At 40.9% G+C, this 18,888-nt stretch overlaps 1 protein-coding gene across 1 annotated transcript in view; it reads right to left on the bottom strand.

Annotated features, from left to right (window-relative positions):
* Window positions 1–4,403: 4,403 nt before the first annotated feature.
* The window catches only part of gabra4 (gamma-aminobutyric acid type A receptor subunit alpha4), a 30,148-nt gene continuing 15,663 nt past the window's right edge, over window positions 4,404–18,888 (bottom strand). The window contains exons 9-10 of the mRNA XM_004563171.3: window positions 13,084–13,340; window positions 4,404–10,262 (exon numbers count right to left, since the gene is read on the bottom strand). Coding sequence (XP_004563228.1) covers window positions 9,726–10,262; window positions 13,084–13,340 — 794 coding nt within the window. The 3' untranslated portion in view covers window positions 4,404–9,725. The remainder of the gene's footprint in view (window positions 10,263–13,083; window positions 13,341–18,888) is intronic.

Here is an 18,888-nt window from a genome sequence, read left to right as displayed (position 1 = left end):
CTGAAGTTGTCTGTAAATGAAGTTAACAGCTACTTAGCAAAGCAGAGAAAGGCCATAGAATTAGTGGCTTTTTTCATGCTAATGCTAATCAAAAAGATGCATTTCCAGCCTTAGTTAAAACCTACAATTACATGAAAGCTTATCACTTTATCCCTCTATCTAGCATGCATGTTTTTAGCTAAATGCAGCTAGCTTATCTATAATGTAGTCTAGCTCAGAAAACACTCTGAATGGTCAGTCAGTCAGTGTTTTGTTATTTAACAGAGAAAAAGAACATGGTACTTATACACTGGTTAGTGTGTACATTACACCTTCCAACAATAGTCCAACAAAGTGATGCATTCTCATAAACTTAAAATTAATCCATTAAAAATACATAAAAGCAGTTTGTGGAAGCCTTCATGTTGCCCTGCAGTCTTGGATACAGTTGCCAAGATGGACATCGCCATTTAACCTAATCACATTTTATGTAGTTAGAGATGCTACCATTGACCACATACATAGCATGGCGAGGAGAGGAAAAGCAACCTGTCAGATTTTAGGTGCCTGGGAGGCAAATTTTAATTTGTACCTGCTCATGATGTTTTTCCACGTGCAGCAGAAGGCTGTTTTCACACTACAGCTCAACTGATGTATCTGTGGGCCGATGTTATTGGCCTGTATTATGTATTTTCTGATATATAACAGCCAATAAATGAAAATAACAAAGAATAACAAGAAGAAATACACTCTAACCATGTTTCAAGTGTTGATGCTAAGTAGTGTGTCCAGCAGAGGGCACGGCAACTTCCTGGTTGTCAGCATGTCAGTTAGGAACACCACAAAAAACAACTATCTGCTCCAAGGAGAGTCGGGCGGGTTATGGAAACCTGTTTATGTTTTGTGTGTTGGAAAGAAAAAATAATCAACAAATATCAGTATCAGTCTTAAATATCGGTTAGGTTCTATTTCAAGTCCTGACAAACATAACAGAGTTTTTCCTGACTGAATTATTCTCTCCTTTTAATTCATTCACTGATCGTAATTCCCCGTGAATCACTAAGAAACTGGAGAAAACATAGACCTGAGAGCCAGATGTTTCCCTCGGGAGCTGGAGGAGACCAGACAGAGGTAAAAGACAGTCAGGTTATTAGTATGTGATGCACCCTGTAATAGTCTACCAGTACAAAGACTTACACTTTTTATGGTCTTTGTCTCCTTTTTGCATCACACACGCGACACGCTTTCATCGCCAGTTCCTCAAATAAAGCTGCCACATGCAGTGAGTATTTCTCTAACATGTTTAATCGTGTTTGTCCAAAACAGTGCATTGCATAAGGACTGGTAAATGAAACGTTAGTTCAAAAAATATTTTATCAGCATATTGACTGTAACAACCTGACAGGATGACAAACACTTCAAGTTGGAGTACAGTAATGTACAGTACCGCAGTACGTTGTTACCATTTAGATAAACTCACGGTGGCTTCACTATTACACAATACACACAGTTTCACAAGCCTGTTTCACTCATCTCATCCAGTGCGACTGAAATTTTGATCAAATATAAACACAATACGGGTCCGTTAGTCTTAATTATGAGCTTGACTGATTAAAGTGCTAAATTCTTACACAATGGGAGGGCGTTGTAGAAAATTACGAGTCCTTTGGTGCAGCAGGAAGCCGTGTTAAGGTAGTGTATAGAATATATGCCTTGTTCTATGCATTATTGCTTTTGTTTGTGGCTTATATAACGGTCTAAATATTGCTGTAATTGGTACTTCTGTTATTGAGTATTACCATAAATAATATTTAGAAATCATTGTTCCACATCACTGAAACCTGTGGGTGCATACAGCACCAGCAGATTAGAGGTGGATTTTTTAGGCTTTTTCATTTTCTGTGTTGTGATACACCAAACAGTTGGAATCATGCTGTCCTTCTCCACCGGGAAGATTAATATCCGCCCAAATGACTCGCACGGGTGCTAGAAAGTATAATACAAATGAGAATGTATTATCCTATTAACTACCAAGGGCCTACATGTTAATTATCTTGGCCTGTGGTAGTCCAGAAACTGGGTTAAGTGAGACCTTATTACGAATGAAACACAGGCTGCATGAGCAGCGTGCTCAAAGGAATATGAGAAAAGATTATGATGAATAATCTTCACACCCAACAAAACAACGCACATTTCTATCAGTGCACAATCTGTAGTTGAAATCCATCCAACGAATGGAGATACTGATGTTGTGACGTACTTGTGGCATTATTTTTGGGTTGACCCAATAACCTGAGACATATACCCAAATTCAGGACTTAACAAGTCAGTCAGTTGTTTTCCGGTTGCAAAGGTATTCTATTTACATCAAACAACCCGAGATGCCCACCCTGAATCGCTGCCTCCCCTTGACTGCAGGATTTGAAGGATTCTCATCTACGACGACAGATGAGTGATAAGAATAATAACACGGAGGGCAGACCTTCATTGTTATTATGCAAATCTCTAGAGAGTGGCTCATGAAATGAAATAAATGATTAGGCTGGTGGAATCAAACCACTCTCAGAGTGTGGCTTCTGCTGAGCACAGTGAAATGCTATCAGTACATCTCTCCCATTAGAATCACAGAAATTAGACACTAAAGCAAAACCAAATCACCCTCTTTGTCCAAGCTGCACCTCGGCCCATCTAAAAGTACCATCTGTGTTCTGAAGTGAAGAAAATCATGGCACGCTGCTCCCTCTAGTGGATCATGTCAGGAATTAGACACAACCTATTACATGTCCAGGTCTCTTACTTTAATGTGTGAGTGCACGGTCCTTCATGAACTCGTTCAAATGAACCCAAAAGACTGTAAAACTTTTATACAATAATATTTCATGTTGATGCAAATAAGACAGAGATTCAACATGAAAAAAGGACGCTTTTTGACGTGCGCTTTAATTCCCAGGTTACTGCATTAAAGAGGACTCACAATAAACAGCCTTAAAGGTGAGCTGCAGACATGTTCATTTCCATATGATTGGAATATGTGAGGAGGAATTAAAGGTTCTTACAAGTTTCCACTTTCTGCTACCTTTTATCAAATGAATATTGTGATTTTCACTTCACTACAGTTATTTATTAGGGGGTGTTACAGTACAGCACAGTTACTAATGACTCAAACCCTTTCATTCTGAGCCCTTTCACGTTTCAAGGTTATATTATCGGCAAATCTTAATTCCTATCACGTGGCTCTGTTTAATTTAAATCAATACCTGAGAGGTCAGTCAAAAAGTTACAGATAAGAGAAATCTTTAAAAGTGCAAGAAAATAAGTGAAACCAGCTACAATAACAGTGCATCAATGTCAACCTAATAACATCATACAGTCTATGTTATTACATACCACACATGTGACCTTTGAACTATTGCATTTTTTTGTTAAATACATTTATAGTTTTATTCTGTAGAATATCAGTAAAGGATGCAAGTAGTACATTTATTTTGAAAATGATCTGCAACAGTCAAAAAAATTGGAAACGTATGGGGACAGAGCCAATCTTTCATTTGATTTCTGCGAGGAGTTAAAGTGTCCACATTCGTGAAAAGCGTCTCATCACTCTGCTCATTACTGTAACTTACTAACTCAGTAAGCACAGAGCTGCCTCATGCTCTGTGAGTTTGTGTAGGAAATAAAAGTGGGTTCAGTTGAGCCACTAGAGGGAGCGTGACGCCATGTTTTACCTCAAAAGTGCTCTGAAGTGACAATAAATATACTTTTTTGCCCAGTTAAACTGCACTGTGTGGTTTTTCAGGAAGCCTGATGATGATCATTTGGGAGTGCTCACACTTTCCACAAACACTACGAGTAAACTCTGAAAGGGGCAAAGCGAGCTTGTTCGACTGTTGTCTAGCACTGCTCGTTTATGGGAAAAAAGATAAACCAACAACAACAGAAAATCCACAACCTGGCATCGGCTGCTCCATCAATCATGCACACATTTAGAAGCGCAGAGATACAGCATATTTACACTGACCATCAATCTGTTGCTGACTGGCTCCTCGTTGGTACATGGATGGTCTGTGGGGGTTCTTATTGTTGTTTTTTTATGAGGAGATGCATTTTGTAGCCTGTTGTGGCAAACAGAGAGGAATGGGGAGAGCATGAGAGCAGAGACCAACGGGGAGGTAATGACGGCAAAATCAATTTCACACTTGACTGCATTTAGGAGAGGTGAGTGGCGCCGGGCATCTTGATCTGTCCATCAGCCCGCGTGATTCTCGTTGCAGTGGCAGCATCATAACTCCTGTTAGACTAACCGAGGGCCAACAACCATGACTACATGGATGATATGGCTGTTAGAGCAAGAAACTAGGCACCTACTACATCACGACCCCCCCCCCCCCCCCCCCCCCCACACACACACACACACACACGCACACACACACACACACGCACACGCACACACTCACACACACCCTGTACATATGACATCTTTATCTGCAGGAGTGACGCTGAGCTCATCCGCCAACTGTTTAACCTCCAGTTTCTCCAACAAGAAGAAAAATAGGCCAAAAAAACCATACATATATCTATCACGTGAGATTTTTCTGCTTCTTTTATGGAAATATAAAATGAGATCTTGTACATTATAATTATAGACTCTTCAAGATGAGTCAGTTCTGTTCCTTCCTATTATGACGCTAACCTACACATTATTTATTTGCAAAAAGAATCTGCTAAAGCGCTTAATTATGGACGATAACTGTAATTTTCTGATATTTTCTAGACTTCTTCTGTGCACTTTTTAGCAACGTCATCGCTGAATGTCAGTTTTGTCCAGACGAGGCGTTCAATGACAAAACATCCCCTGCTTCACCTCTATCAGCCAGTTAGGGAACAGCAACAGCCGACAGCAGGGAGGACAATCTTCTGCTGTGGTGCTGTGTGTTATCAAGATAATGGTGTCCTTTGTCTATTCAAGGATTCAATTACCGGCAGATTCATCACCTCTAAAGGTCAGCAGAGGCTGAAACTGCACCAAGGTCCTGATCACACTGGAAGCACACTGGATTTCCTCTGTTCCTTTAACATGTTTGAAAGTTGCTTTCATGTATTAGAATGAAAATTCACTATGTGGGGAAAAAGTGTCAGACTGTTAGTGACTGAAATCAGACACTTCTATGCCAAACATGAATGTCCTCCCAGAGGGGCCACTTGATTTTGGTTAAAACAGCTGTGCAGTGGTGTATAGTGAATTTTCTCGAAGCTCAACCATTTGAACACTGAGAATATTTAAAGTTAAGAGAACAGCGTTTTTCATAGATGCAGGTGTAAGCCTGCAGCCAGTTAGTGACTGTTAGGCTTCATCTTTGATAATCCAAGTCACTAAACTGCACATCGACACTTTTTGATGGAATTTTATGACACATAATATAACTTGCTGTGTGGTCCAGACCATCCAGTAAGTTTCAGGTTTATTTTGTAATTTTTTTTTATATTATCATTTATATTATCTGTTTCTTGGGACTATCCATACTTTCTGCCACGTATCTGGATCTGCGGCTCCCTGCCCACTCCCCCAGTCGTGCTGTGCAACACTGCAAGTTTTGGTACTGATCCAATTACAAGTAATTAAAAAAAATATTTATTTAACACAAATCAGTGGACTGAACTTAGAGGATAGAAACAAATTATCGATCCTATTGAACTAGTATCAGTTCAATACCAGCAATAGTATCGATACTATTGATATTTGGATTGATAGTCCACCTCTATCCCTCTTCTCTTCTGAGGGTCACCAAGACTTTCCAAATCCAGCCGAGAGATGTAATCTCTTAAGCTTGTTGTGAATCTGCTCCATGGTCTTATGCTGCTGTGACAAAACCTCACCTAGGAGCTGCACAGTAGGCATCCTGGTCAGATGTTGAAGCACCTCAGCTGGTTCCTTTAGATTAGGAGCTCTACTCTGACCTCTTTCCAAATGACCAAGCTTCTCTTTATCAGCATGCTTGGATTAATGGTAGCTGACAACTTAGACCTCAATTCCTCCAAATATGATTATTACTTGTACAAAAACAGTACAAAAATGTGTCAGCACTAATACTAATATTGAGGGTTCAAAATGTCTAAAAAGAAAAAATTAGCACATATATATCATGTGTAGAAGCTAATAGCTGAGTTTAAACATTTCTGACTTGTGGAAATAAAGTTTTTTCATCACTTACCAAAGAGTTGAAAGTGATTATAGACATATAAAGTGTAAATATGAAGACGCTGCCAGCAGTTGATTAGCCTAGCACAATAACCAGACAGAGCTGGAAGCAGCTAGCCTGGCTAACGGACCTCCTAGCTTCTGTTTAGAGTAATTTAAAGAGTAGGTGCGAGGAAGTAGCAGCGTTTGGTTACCTTTTGGGGCCTTTCTACACATACTGTTGGGATTTATGTTTATATGTACGGCTAATATCTCATAAGTAGCGTCACTTATTTGTGTGTTGTCTTTGACGGCCCACAGTGTAACATAGTAAGACCCCCTTCACAAGAACAAGGTCATAAATCTGCTCTTATGGAACGCACCCTAGCTCCGTCTTTATGCAGGTCTGACCGGAGGATAAGAGGTGGTTGTCATGGTAACGGTAGTGTTGCTAGCAGAAGGCTGAAGTGCACAGAAAGCTGCAGAAGAAGAAACGTAAGTACTGGATCTCAGTCACACAAGGAGAACTTTTGACCTTTCACCTTAGTGTCCTGTTTATCACACATAATAAAAAGCATTCACTGTCTGGGTGTGGGGCTCTTTGTTCGTTTGGGTCTCCTGAGCGAGCAGAGAGACACTGCAGCCATTTTTTAAAAACTTGAACCCTTAATTGCTAAATAAATTTAAGAAAATGCACTTTGAGCATATTTGTCTTCTCTCTCTCTCAAAATGAACCCAACACAGTTGTTTTGATAACTAGCCTTTTCTGTCCATTTTGGCCTTTTGTCCACATTTTATGTCACTGAAAACAGAGTTTTCTGAAACTTGGTGTTTGCCTTTTATTAACTCTTACATCAGACTGTGTGCTGTGTTGCTTGCATGACAAAATATTATTGCTTTATCTTTTTATGCACGTTTAGATGCTAACACATGCAAAGGACTCACGCTCCTGTGTTTTTAGAAAGACAGAGATTTCTACATTCCACATTCAGTTAAAACATTTCTGTTATGCCCATCTTTGTTCACCTAATAAAGTTGTTCCATTAAAGATTCTGATTGGCCAGTATTTGTTATTGTTTTCAGCATTTTCATGTAGATGGACAATATTTTCAAATCAATGCTTGTATGCACAGATTTTTTTAAATGAAAGCAGAAAATCTCTATTTTAAAAAACAATACTTAAGCAAGTGTTGAAGTAGCCAGCGTGTAGATTAAGATGAGCTCAAGTTCTGAGTTAAGGCCATTACGCCTCGAGCGCGTTGCAAAGAAGCAAGTTTGGATCAGAAAACAGAATTTTTCTGATCCAAACTTGTCGTGTTACACAGATACACACCAAAAGCATTTTTGCAGAAAATGAATTTTTTTAAAAACTTGAAGATGACATCATCAAGCCGTTGCATGTTTTAAACTACGAGCACGCTTGTTGTTTATTTGGATCTGAAAAATTTAGCTCGGTTTAAAAAAAAAGCCCCAAATTTGTCATGCAAAATCGGTCAGTGCGAATGGCTGCATTAAAAATAGATGAGCCCGAAAAATATTTTCAAGGCACGAAATATTAGCTTGAATTTTACATGTCCGGTGTGTAAAGGGCTTCACTCCTCGCTATTATGACCACTGTTTTCAAAGTGTTTATTTGTCAGCACATCTAATTCTGAATTTATAAATGAATCCCAACAGCCTCTGCTGACTTGAAGCATCTTTGACTTTTTGATACTGCAGTGTTTTTACAGGATCACTTCAAAACATCTGGTTTCAGGATATGAGATGAAGCGACTAAAATAAATTTCAGCCTGAGTACATGGGGGCTCTACACGAAGATGCCAGCATCTCAAAGCATTTAAGACCTGAACTGAAATAAAAACCGAGTAGAGGCCAATATTACTCATGAAAATAATCTTAAGTAAGATTCTTTACACATTTTCCCATTAATTCAGAACGACAGGAGAATGTATTAAGACCCTCCCCATACAATGTGAAAACTGCTCTAAAACCCACTCTTCTCTATGGCTCGCACACACCACAGCACAAGCGCACCTATGTGAAAAGGCCTTTACACTTCCAAAGATATGCACTCTGATTTTCAGTACAATCGTTTTCTGGTTGGTAATAAACTGCAGCTGAAGTAAATTAGGTGCAAACTGATTACCCCCTATGGAAAATGACTCGTCATTATCTTTAAACATTAACTGATCTGACACAACAGATAAATATCAACCACATCCATAACTTAATGTGGTTGTAGCAATTGTAGCAATTATCAGTGCAAACACTAATAAATTCCATAACCTACTAATAGCTGTCAACTTAGTGACCAACAGCCCTGCGTCAGCTGACACTGGGGTTACCAAACAGGAGAGAAAAAGTTATTTCAACCTTCAAAATGTGCTCAACGTGTTGTGTATCTGCTGTAGTTTTGATAGCAAGTGAGTGTGCTCCATAGACACACACGAGAGATCTTTCCCATGAAGAGTAATTAAATAATGTTTTATGCCCAAAATCAAAGTGCACGGAAACACATTTAAGAATGTGGATGACAGCAGTTAGATGTTGTGTTTCTCCCCTGGAGCTGCTGTTGAGTCACATTCTTTTGTTGAGCACGCCGAAATGTCTCGAAACAAACAACCAGCTCATTATTTTATTGCCACAGTGGTCTACGAGCAAATGGCTTTGTGTTCTGCTCCCTGTGTTGGTTCATGCTATGGCTCTTTTTTAATCACTTACACAATCTTTGTCTGCTATTCGCAATCTGTTACGGCTGGAAAGAAGCTTAAAGCCTACTGTTACATGAATTCATGACTTGTCTTTACTATTTTCTGCCCGACTTATCCACAAATTTCATATTCGCTATTTCTGATTAGTTAATCCTTCTTGTATGTGAAAGATGCTTTGCAGTAGGTACTATACAAGTGAAGCTTTTCATGGTTGATCAGGTCCTGGCCAAAGCTCCACTCAGCCTGGTTTGAGGACTTTCATTCTGGCCAAATCCATTTTACTTTCAAACCCTTTTGGCCAACATTCAACAATTTTCCATTCTGAAATCCCTCGTTTTAATTTTGCAACCTCTAACCTGCTGGCACCAAAAGCAACACGTCTTAATTATTCAAAAGGAAGTAAACTGTATTCATTAAATATAAATCTGTTTATCCTAATAAATTTATATATTTACAGTGTTGGTGCAGTTGAGTTCAGAACAATGGCACACACGTCCACGCATCTTGCCAGGTGCAGGGTACAAAAATAGGAAAATGAATAAAATCCATGCTTTATCTTGACTGCAGGCCAGAAGAGATCAGTTGAAGCTGATGAGGACCTTTTCAGTCAAATGAAGCATGATGTAATAGAAAGAGGACAGTAGCATACTCCAGTGTGCAGGTGTTCCTTCTTATGTTGAGTCAGGTTTTTCTAATTTTGCTCGCTTGTTCCCATGCTTGCAGTTTCAGGACTCAGGAAGAAAAAAATAAATATATTCTTAAGTGCTTTATGGGCACATTTTGTTCATCTGTTTGGCAAAAACAACACGTTCTACATAATGTTCACAAACTCCAGTAATCCCATGTGTTAAAAGACACGTCTAGCCACCTTTAGCCACCATCATGTCCTTTGATAAGTAAACCACCCAGTAGACCATGTTAAATGCGCCAAACGACACGGGGAAGAGGATCCGTGCATACTTGTCAATTTTACTGGTTCCGCCCATACCAGCAGTGGTGGGCTGGGAGCACGGCGTCTGCTTCGGCTCCAGTTTGTTCCCCATCATCTGGATGCGCTCCAGCTTCGGGCCCAGCAGATGCTGCAGAGAGGAAGTGCTGGCGTTCTGCTTGCACGGTGTCCCCGCCATTACGTCTGGCGTAGAAGCTGCACCCTGAGGCGTACTCTTCACCAGCTGCGCTGAGGAAGACGCAACGCTGAGCAGGCTCTCAGACTTTGGGCTGGAGCGGGAGAGGGTGGAGGAGCTGCCATTGGTTCCACCGGCTAAAGGTCGCAGCGGCCTTCCTCGCCCTACTCCTGCAATGTTGGTGGTGGACTGGGCTCTCTGTTGACTGCTCGACTCTTGGTGGGAGATATAATTCATGCGCTTCCTCAGATTACCGTTCGTATCAGGATTTTGCTGCGAGAGAGGAGAATAACCATATTTGAGTCAGGCTGATAAGAAAGTGAAACTGACACTGACATTTAAATTTGTTCCTCGTGTTTTAGTTCAGTTTAACAGCTTGAAATACATTTCATTGTGACATTACCAATAAGTTTGATGTGTCACATGGCCCTCTTCCTATTGAAAAAACAAAAGTTGTATCCAGGATGGCCGACTTCTAAATGGCCACCATGGTCACCACCCATCTTGCCCCCTCACATATACTAATGTGCCACAAACAGGACTTTAATATCACCAACCATTCCCATTTTATTACGGTGTATCCATATAAATGGCCCACTCAGTATACAAATCTATCGCCAACTGCTGCACCTGTAAGAAAAAACGAACATACAACACCTGGAACACAAAAATTTGAAAATGCGCAGGCACATAAATCAACAATCTTCTTGTGGGGGGGTGGTGAGAGAGAGAGAAAGAACCGTGCCATCCGCAGCCCTCAAGAGTTCTGAAGACCTAAGTCCACACATCTCTGCAATATCTGCACGCTCATTCCAGCAGGAGAATGAGGAAGGCCCTAGATGGGGTCCGCATGGCCAAGGGGTGGGAGTCCCAAAGGACCAGTGGCGACGGGCAGCCGACCCCACTGGAGCTGCCCACCCTAGTGTGAGTCGAGATCAAGGCTCCAGGTGCCCAAGAACCGCTTGGTACCTTTGCCTGGGAAGTTCTTGGCACCACGGAAGAAGTCCAAGCGACAGAAGGAGTTCCAAGACCACCGAGTGAGTGGGTCAGTGACGACACCAGAACATCCAGCCACAGTCCCCGGAACCAACAAAAACCTGCATCCCAGCGGGGAGTGATGGGGATGGTGAACTCCTCCCTCCGTGCCCATGTCCAACAGAGGCCAAGGCTTATTTGTTGTGTATTATTGTAAATAATGTTCCCAGTCCTTTCTAGAATAAATTTTTTTTTTCTGTATTTAGCTTGAAGTGGTTAGCAAGGAATTTTCCAGATTTATCACCATGTTCAAAGTTTTCCAAATGCAGCCCCCAAAGCTCTCTGCACAACAGGCCAGATTTAATAATACAATGATGCACTACTTTATTCTATGCACTTTAAGCATTTTATCCACCTCTACCTTTATATTTAGAATTACCATTTATCCTACGATATGTCTTTACTGAGGAAACCCAACCAGTTTGAACCAAAAGCCATCTGACAGACAATAGTTTTAACCCCTGTAACACCATGCCACCACTTATTGATAACACTGGACAAATCCAACTGGAATTCTTGATTGAGTTTGTTATTGAAACCAGCTCTCAGTTTGGATTCGGGAGATTATTTCTCTGTATTACTGTAGAAGCTTAATCTTAAAATATAAACTATTGAATTGATGTTAGCAAAAAAAAGGAGTGTTAAAAAAAAATAAACATATTTTGTGCAAAGAATTTTTTCGTCTCTCCTTTCTTCTTCCTGTTTGAAGGAGTTTGCAGGATAGGTGAAGCTTACTTCCTCCCCACAAACTTTGTCATATTGATCTGATCACAGTCCCCCGACACAGATGGCCTTGATTTGTGAAGGCAGACGCCAGACTGTGCGTAATACAGGTGTCACTTACCATGGCTTTCACTCACTTCACACAAGCTTAAGACAGAAAGTAGGTAGCACCGCATCGGGGTAATGCACTGTAGCGTCAAAGGAGCTTATCCTTTGAAAGTTGATGTTTTCAAGCAGAGTGTGATGCTGGTACTAAGGCATTCGCAGGAATAATCCACCAACACCACCCCCACCCCTTGAATTAGAAAGGATCCAATGTTATTGTGTCCCGTGTGCAGCAGAGGAGGAGTGTGTGCGTGTGCGTGGAGTTTGTGTCTCAACATGGAGGAGGTAAAATGCTGAGGAGTTGGAACCATCAACACACTGTGACCCATGTGCCAAGCCCTCTGGTAACAGGACCTGCTCCTGAGGAAGAGAGTATTAATTTCCCCCCCTGTTGCCAGAGCTATCCTGAAACCTATACAGATGTATTCGGACTGCGTTGCCATGGCAACTCCCTAATCCACTGAAGCGCTGTTGTCACTATACTGCATTCAGGCATGATTACACCACACTGGGATTTAGGCAGAAGGGAACAACTTAAAGTAGTTACTGTAAAACGGGCATATCCGCTGGTGGGTTACGTCAACTTCAATGATCGGTTAACAGATGACCTATGATTTCCACTCTTCAGAAGATTATGCAGGCTGAGACAAATACATCGCACGTGTTTATCTGGCGCCATGAACACATTCCTACAGTTACATAAACAGCACTGCAACACATTCATCATATCTGACTTACAGCTTTAAAATAGCTTCATGGTATATTCATGAATCCTCGTTGAATCCATGTAACTTGCCATGGTGTCGATGCAATTTGCTTAAACTTCGTCACACAGAAATAGACGCTTATGTCAGTTCATGCACGTATAATTTCAAAAGAAAGGTTGCACACCTCGTGACTACTCCCAAACATCTGTGCTGTGAAGCTGTTTTCAGACCCGTCTTATTTTCTCTCTCACACACATTTTTTTCTGTCTTTTAACAAGCAGTTGTTTTTAATTTGACAAGCAAGATTTCATTTGTAAAGTTCTGGGACCAGGTTTCTCTAGCTTTCCTTAACACCCTGTAAGCAGGAGCTCAGCTGACTACTCTCACATGCAGGAACCACTTCTGATGATTCAAACGTGTAGGCTAAAGGCAGTAAGCACATAATAAGGGACATGCTCTGTGAGTGCTCCTTGAAATAAAGTGTGATCAGATTATTGAGCCACTTTGAGAGAAACAGAAGTCACCTGCAGCACTTCCTCTGCGTCCTTGACCTTGACAGGCGTGGATTGGGGCACCGGGGGACATTTGGCCGGCTTCTTTTTGGCGCGCTCAATCTGTGCATTGGTGAAGTAGTTGACAGCGGCAAACTCAATGAGGGCGGAGAAGACAAAGGCGAAGCAGACGGCGATGAACCAGTCCATCGCAGTAGCGTACGAGACCTTGGGGAGGGAATGGCGAGCACTGATACTGAGCGTTGTCATGGTCAGGACAGTGGTGATGCCTTGGTTTGTGGGAAAATAAAAACAAAAGAACACATGAGCCTGTGTCAAAGAGGGAGTTGACATAAATTCTTTCATATTTGATCAAAGCACATAATTAGTCTGAATTTGACTCAATTTGAATGTAAGTAGAGTTGCAAAAATATCCATCTCACTGGGAAAACTGAGGCTTCACCACAGACCGGTATGAATTTTAACACTGCAGATCGGAATAGAAAACCAGATGTGTTCAATAACCCATATATTATGTTCTTCTCATCAGGAGATTTCATTAACTGAAGGCAGAAGGATAATGAACCATATACAGTATACAGTATAGCTTTGCAATAGAAACATGTACAATAGAACCACAAAAAGCATTTGTCCACTTGAGCTACTCTGAGAGTTTCACTCGACTCTGTACTCTGAGGACTGATGTTGCCTGTCTGCACCAGCACAGTGGATTTTCAATCAAACAATCAAGGTGTGATTGAATGCAGACTTTCAGCTTTAAACAAACAAACATTACAAACATTTTTATACATAGAAACAAATTTTCAGAGGCTCAGCAGTAATTGGACAAGCCAGCATAACTTTAACATAAGGTTTGTGGTTAATACTTAGGTGAATATCCTTTGTAATCAATGACTGTCTGAAGTCTACCATTCATGAATATCACCGACTACTGTTTCCTCCCTCGAGCTGCTCTGCTACGCCTTTATTGCAGCTGCTTTCAGTTGCTCCACTCTCGAGTTTGTCTTCAGTATCTGTAAAGCTGCTCTATTTTGTTGAGATCTGGTAACTAATCTGAACATTTCTTTGCCTTGAAAAACTCTTGGGCTTCTTTTGTACTTTCTTTGGGTCATTTGGACTGTGGAGCGCTGTATGATCAGTTTCTTGATTGTAACCAGTGGTTGTTGCTGTAAACCTTCTTTGTTGTCACTCACTCTACCTCCTCAACGATGTTTTTGACTCGGCTAGATGTTGTGAAATTTTTTTCGTAACCTAGGAAAGAACAGTTTTTATCCATTGTCTTCTGTGGAGTTTCTTCTTTGATGTCGCTGATGTACCTTTATTTTGATTTTTCAGCCTCCTCTTCTTGCATCTGGGCATCTCTGTGGACCTCAGATTAAGAGCTCCAGCTAAAAGCTGCCAAATACAAGTTCAATACTTGGAATCAACTCTAGATCTTTTAACTTCTTAATCAGTCTGTCTGGAAAAACAAAGGAACAGGCCTCATCTGATCGTGAAACTGCTTGTCAGTCAATTGTCCAATTACTTTTGAGGCCCTGAAAAACACTGCTGCCTTCTGGCAAAAGGTACTAGAGCATTCGGGCCGTCACTGCCAGACTGTGAAACAGCTTCTTCCCCCAAGCCGTCAGACTCCTGAACACTCAGTGACTCGACTCATTCACCCGCTTAAAGACCCATTTTTACTCTTTGGCTTTTAGTTCTGTATGAGTCTGTCATTATTTTATTCTTATTATTTTCTTACCTTTTATTTTACTTTCCTTTTAAATTTTATCTGATTATTTTATTGTACAGTAATATGGTCAAAAAATTTTGTTTTTAAAAATGCTATATAAATAAAATTGATTGATTGATTGATTGATTGATTGATTGATTGACAAAGTTACTTTACAATGCTATAACGCACTGAGCTGAACCGGTGCCCATACGGCTCAGTCTTCTGCACATTTCGATTGCACTGCTGTGTCTGTATCGTTCTTTCTGTCTGGTGTTGTTGTCTTTGTCTTCAGGGGGGGTTGCAATTTTTGCAAATTGCACTTTATGTAGTCCTGTGTTGATTGTCTGTTATATGCCATATGCAGCACCACGGTCTTGGAGGAACATTGTCTTGTTTCACTATGTATGTACCACTGCACATGGTTGGAATGACAATAAAGCCACTTAACTTAACTTGAATTGACTTGACTTGAAAATGGGGGACTGTGTATAAAAGTATGTGTAATGGCCAACCACTTGCGGTACGATCGTGGCTCAAGAGTTGGCAGTTCATCTCGTAATTGGAAGGTTGCTGGTTCGAGCCCCGGCTCGGACAGTCTCAGTCGTTGTGTCCTTGGGCAAGACACTTTACCTACCGTCTACTGGTGTTGGCCAGAAGGGCCGATGGCAGCCTCGCTTCTGTCAGTCTGCCCCAGGGCAGCTGTGGCTACAACTGTAGCTTGCCTCCACCAGTGTGTGAATGTGAGAGTGACTGAATAGTGGAATTGTAAAGTGCTATATAAATGCAATTCATTATTATTATTATTGCTTGCACAATTAAAAAGTAAGTAAAAGTAAAAATTGTACTAAGTGACAAATTAAACCTAAAACGTCACATCTTGACCGTCTGATTTAGAATCCATAAGATGATGTAAAGACTAAATTAAGTCTAAATTATAAACATTTTGTCACTGTCTATAAACTTGTCGACCTAACTGTATGTGCCCCTTCCTGTGAATTGTCTGTCAGCACTACAGGGAGTGCAGAATTATTAGGCAAGTTGTATTTTTGAGGAATAATTTTATTATTGAACAACAACCATGTTCTCAATGAACCCAAAAAACTCATTAATATCAAAGCTGAATGTTTTTGGAAGTAGTTTTTAGTTTGTTTTTAGTTTTAGCTATTTTAGGGGGATATCTGTGTGTGCAGGTGACTATTACTGTGCAGAATTATTAGGCAACTTAACAAAAAACAAATATTTACCCATTTCAATTATTTATTTTTACCAGTGAAACCAACATAACATCTCCACATTCACAAATATACATTTCTGACATTCAAAAACAAAAACAAATCAGCGACCAATATAGCCACCTTTCTTTGCAAGGACACTCAAAAGCCTGCCATCCATGGATTCTGTCAGTGTTTTGATCTGTTCACCATCAACATTGCGTGCAGCAGCAACCACAGCCTCCCAGACACTGTTCAGAGAGGTGTACTGTTTTCCCTCCTTGTAAATCTCACATTTGATGATGGACCACAGGTTCTCAATGGGGTTCAGATCAGGTGAACAAGGTGGCCATGTCATTAGTTTTTCTTCTTTTATACCCTTTCTTGCCAGCCACGCTGTGGAGTACTTGGACGCGTGTGATGGAGCATTGTCCTGCATGAAAATCACGTTTTTCTTGAAGGATGCAGACTTCTTCCTGTACCACTGCTTGAAGAAGGTGTCTTCCAGAAACTGGCAGTAGGACTGGGAGTTGAGCTTGACTCCATCCTCAACCCGAAAAGGCCCCACAAGCTCATCTTTGATGATACCAGCCCAAACCAGTACTCCACCTCCACCTTGCTGGCGTCTGAGTCAGACTGGAGCTCTCTGCCCTTTACCAATCCAGCCACGGGCCCATCCATCTGGCCCATCAAGACTCACTCTCATTTCATCAGTCCATAAAACCTTAGAAAAACCAGTCTTGAGATATTTCTTGGCCCAGTCTTGGCGTTTCAGCTTGTGTGTCTTGTTCAGTGGTGGTCGTCTTTCAGCCTTTCTTACCTTGGCCATGTCTCTGAGTATTGCACACCTTGTGCTTTTGGGCACTCCAGTGATGTTGCAGCTCTGAAATATGGCCAAACTGGTGGCAAGTGGCATCTTGGCAGCTGCACGCTTGACTTTTCTCAGTTCATGGGCAGGTATTTGGCGCCTTGGTTTTTCCACACGCTTCTTGCGACCCTGTTGACTATTTTGAATGAAACGCTTGATTGTTCGATGATCACGCTTCAGAAGCTTTGCATTTTTGAGATTGCTGCATCCCTCTGCAAGATATCTCACTATTTTTGACTTTTCTGAGCCTGTCAAGTCCTTCTTTTGACCCATTTTGCCAAAGGAAAGGACGTTGCCTAATAATTATGCACACCTGATATAGGGTGTTGATGTCATTAGACCACACCCCTTCTCATTACAGAGATGCACATCACCTAATATGCTTAATTGGTAGTAGGCTTTCGAGCCTATACAGCTTGGAGTAAGACAACATGCATGAAGAGGATGATGTGGACAAAATACTCATTTGCCTAATAATTCTGCACTCCCTGTATTCTCCAGTCTCATTGGCAATCACTTCCATCAATAATTTGGTACCAACCCACTTAATTTCTTATATCATAGTCCTGCTAAAGATAGTCAAGGTCTTTATACAGCAGATGAATTAAGACATCTAAGCAATGGTCAGCATGCTCTACCTCCAAATACTGTTTATATAACTAAGCATTAACTTATATTATGCCACTGTGAGCTTGCAGTTTCCTAACTACAGGGTGGGCCATTTATATGGATACATTGTAATAAAATGGAATTGTATCCATATAAATGGCCCACCCTGTATATCACATTAACACTGGTAACTCTCAAATTGTGGAAATAATTCAAATAAAGAAAGGTTATACATCACAGAGCTAGAGGACACATTGACTGAGGTTCATGCAGACACCGGGACTGAATGTCATGTGTTCTCATTTATTTGTCGCTGCACTACCCAGCGAGGGACCATAAAAATAAAACAAGACACCTGTCTGACCAGCACCCAAGGTTATGCGGGGCTTCTACAATAACAGAAGGTCACCGTATAAGCCTGACGCTCGTCACTCGCCCTTGGTACTATTAACCAATAGCAATAATGTGATTTGGAGAAAATCCCCTTTATGCCAAAGATCTGGAACAATCTGTGCGTCACAGCCCTTACCCAACATAAACGCATGTCTCCTTTGCCCGGACGTGACCGCCATATAATTACCTGTCAGTCAAAAGCAGCTGGATGACATTGATAGGTGAACTGCAGCTCAAGGCCACAGACTGAGGACGTTACCCTCTAATAGAGAGCTTTTCTTAACATAGCCAAAAGAATGAAACAGTGGGTGTTTTCTATTAAAATTAAAATTAAAGCTTTCGTGGAAACATTTCACTGACTCTGGAACTGATTATGTATATAATGCAAAGTATGGTGTGGGTCGCTGAAATCAGAGAAATTATCCGGAAGCCATTCTTTCACCATAATTATGCTTGGTTTGGATACTTGATTGTTCCAAGCGCTGCATAGAGAGATGTTTTTTTCATGTTGGTACTTCAGGAACATAAAGCTTTGAGGTTATTAGCTTATAGCAGGAAGCAGAAAGAGTGAAAGCAGCTGTGCAACAACAAGTGCAGCATATATCTGAATATACTGTATAGACTGTTACTTATGTAGCTAAATAAGAAGATACAGTAAATTGCATGAATTAGTATGCTTCATAGGATAGTCGGGCAAGGTGTTGTGATTGCTAATGTTTGCTTTTCCCTCATTTTGGACATGTGACCATGTAGGGTCGAATTAATAAGCCTTCAGTTACATAGTCCTACTATTTGACAACCATTGCTCACTGGGAAAAAATGCGACAGGGCTTTTACTTTGAAGGTGAATGGTCTGCATTTCCAGATTATGTTGAACTTGTTGTTACTGCTGCTTGACTACTATTTGGTGAGAGTTTGCAGAGAAGTTGGTATGTTCTATGCAAAATACAAAAGACCGCAGCAATCTGTGTTTGGGTTCTTTTCTAGTCTGTCATGTGCTTTAGGTCTGTTAAGCTTGTGTT

The sequence above is a fragment of the Maylandia zebra genome, linkage group LG2 (assembly GCF_041146795.1).
Source record: "Maylandia zebra isolate NMK-2024a linkage group LG2, Mzebra_GT3a, whole genome shotgun sequence".
In the NCBI taxonomy this organism is placed as follows: Eukaryota; Metazoa; Chordata; class Actinopteri; order Cichliformes; family Cichlidae; genus Maylandia; species Maylandia zebra.
The sequence above is the reverse complement of the archived record's forward strand: the minus strand, read 5'-3'. Positions and strand labels throughout refer to the sequence as shown.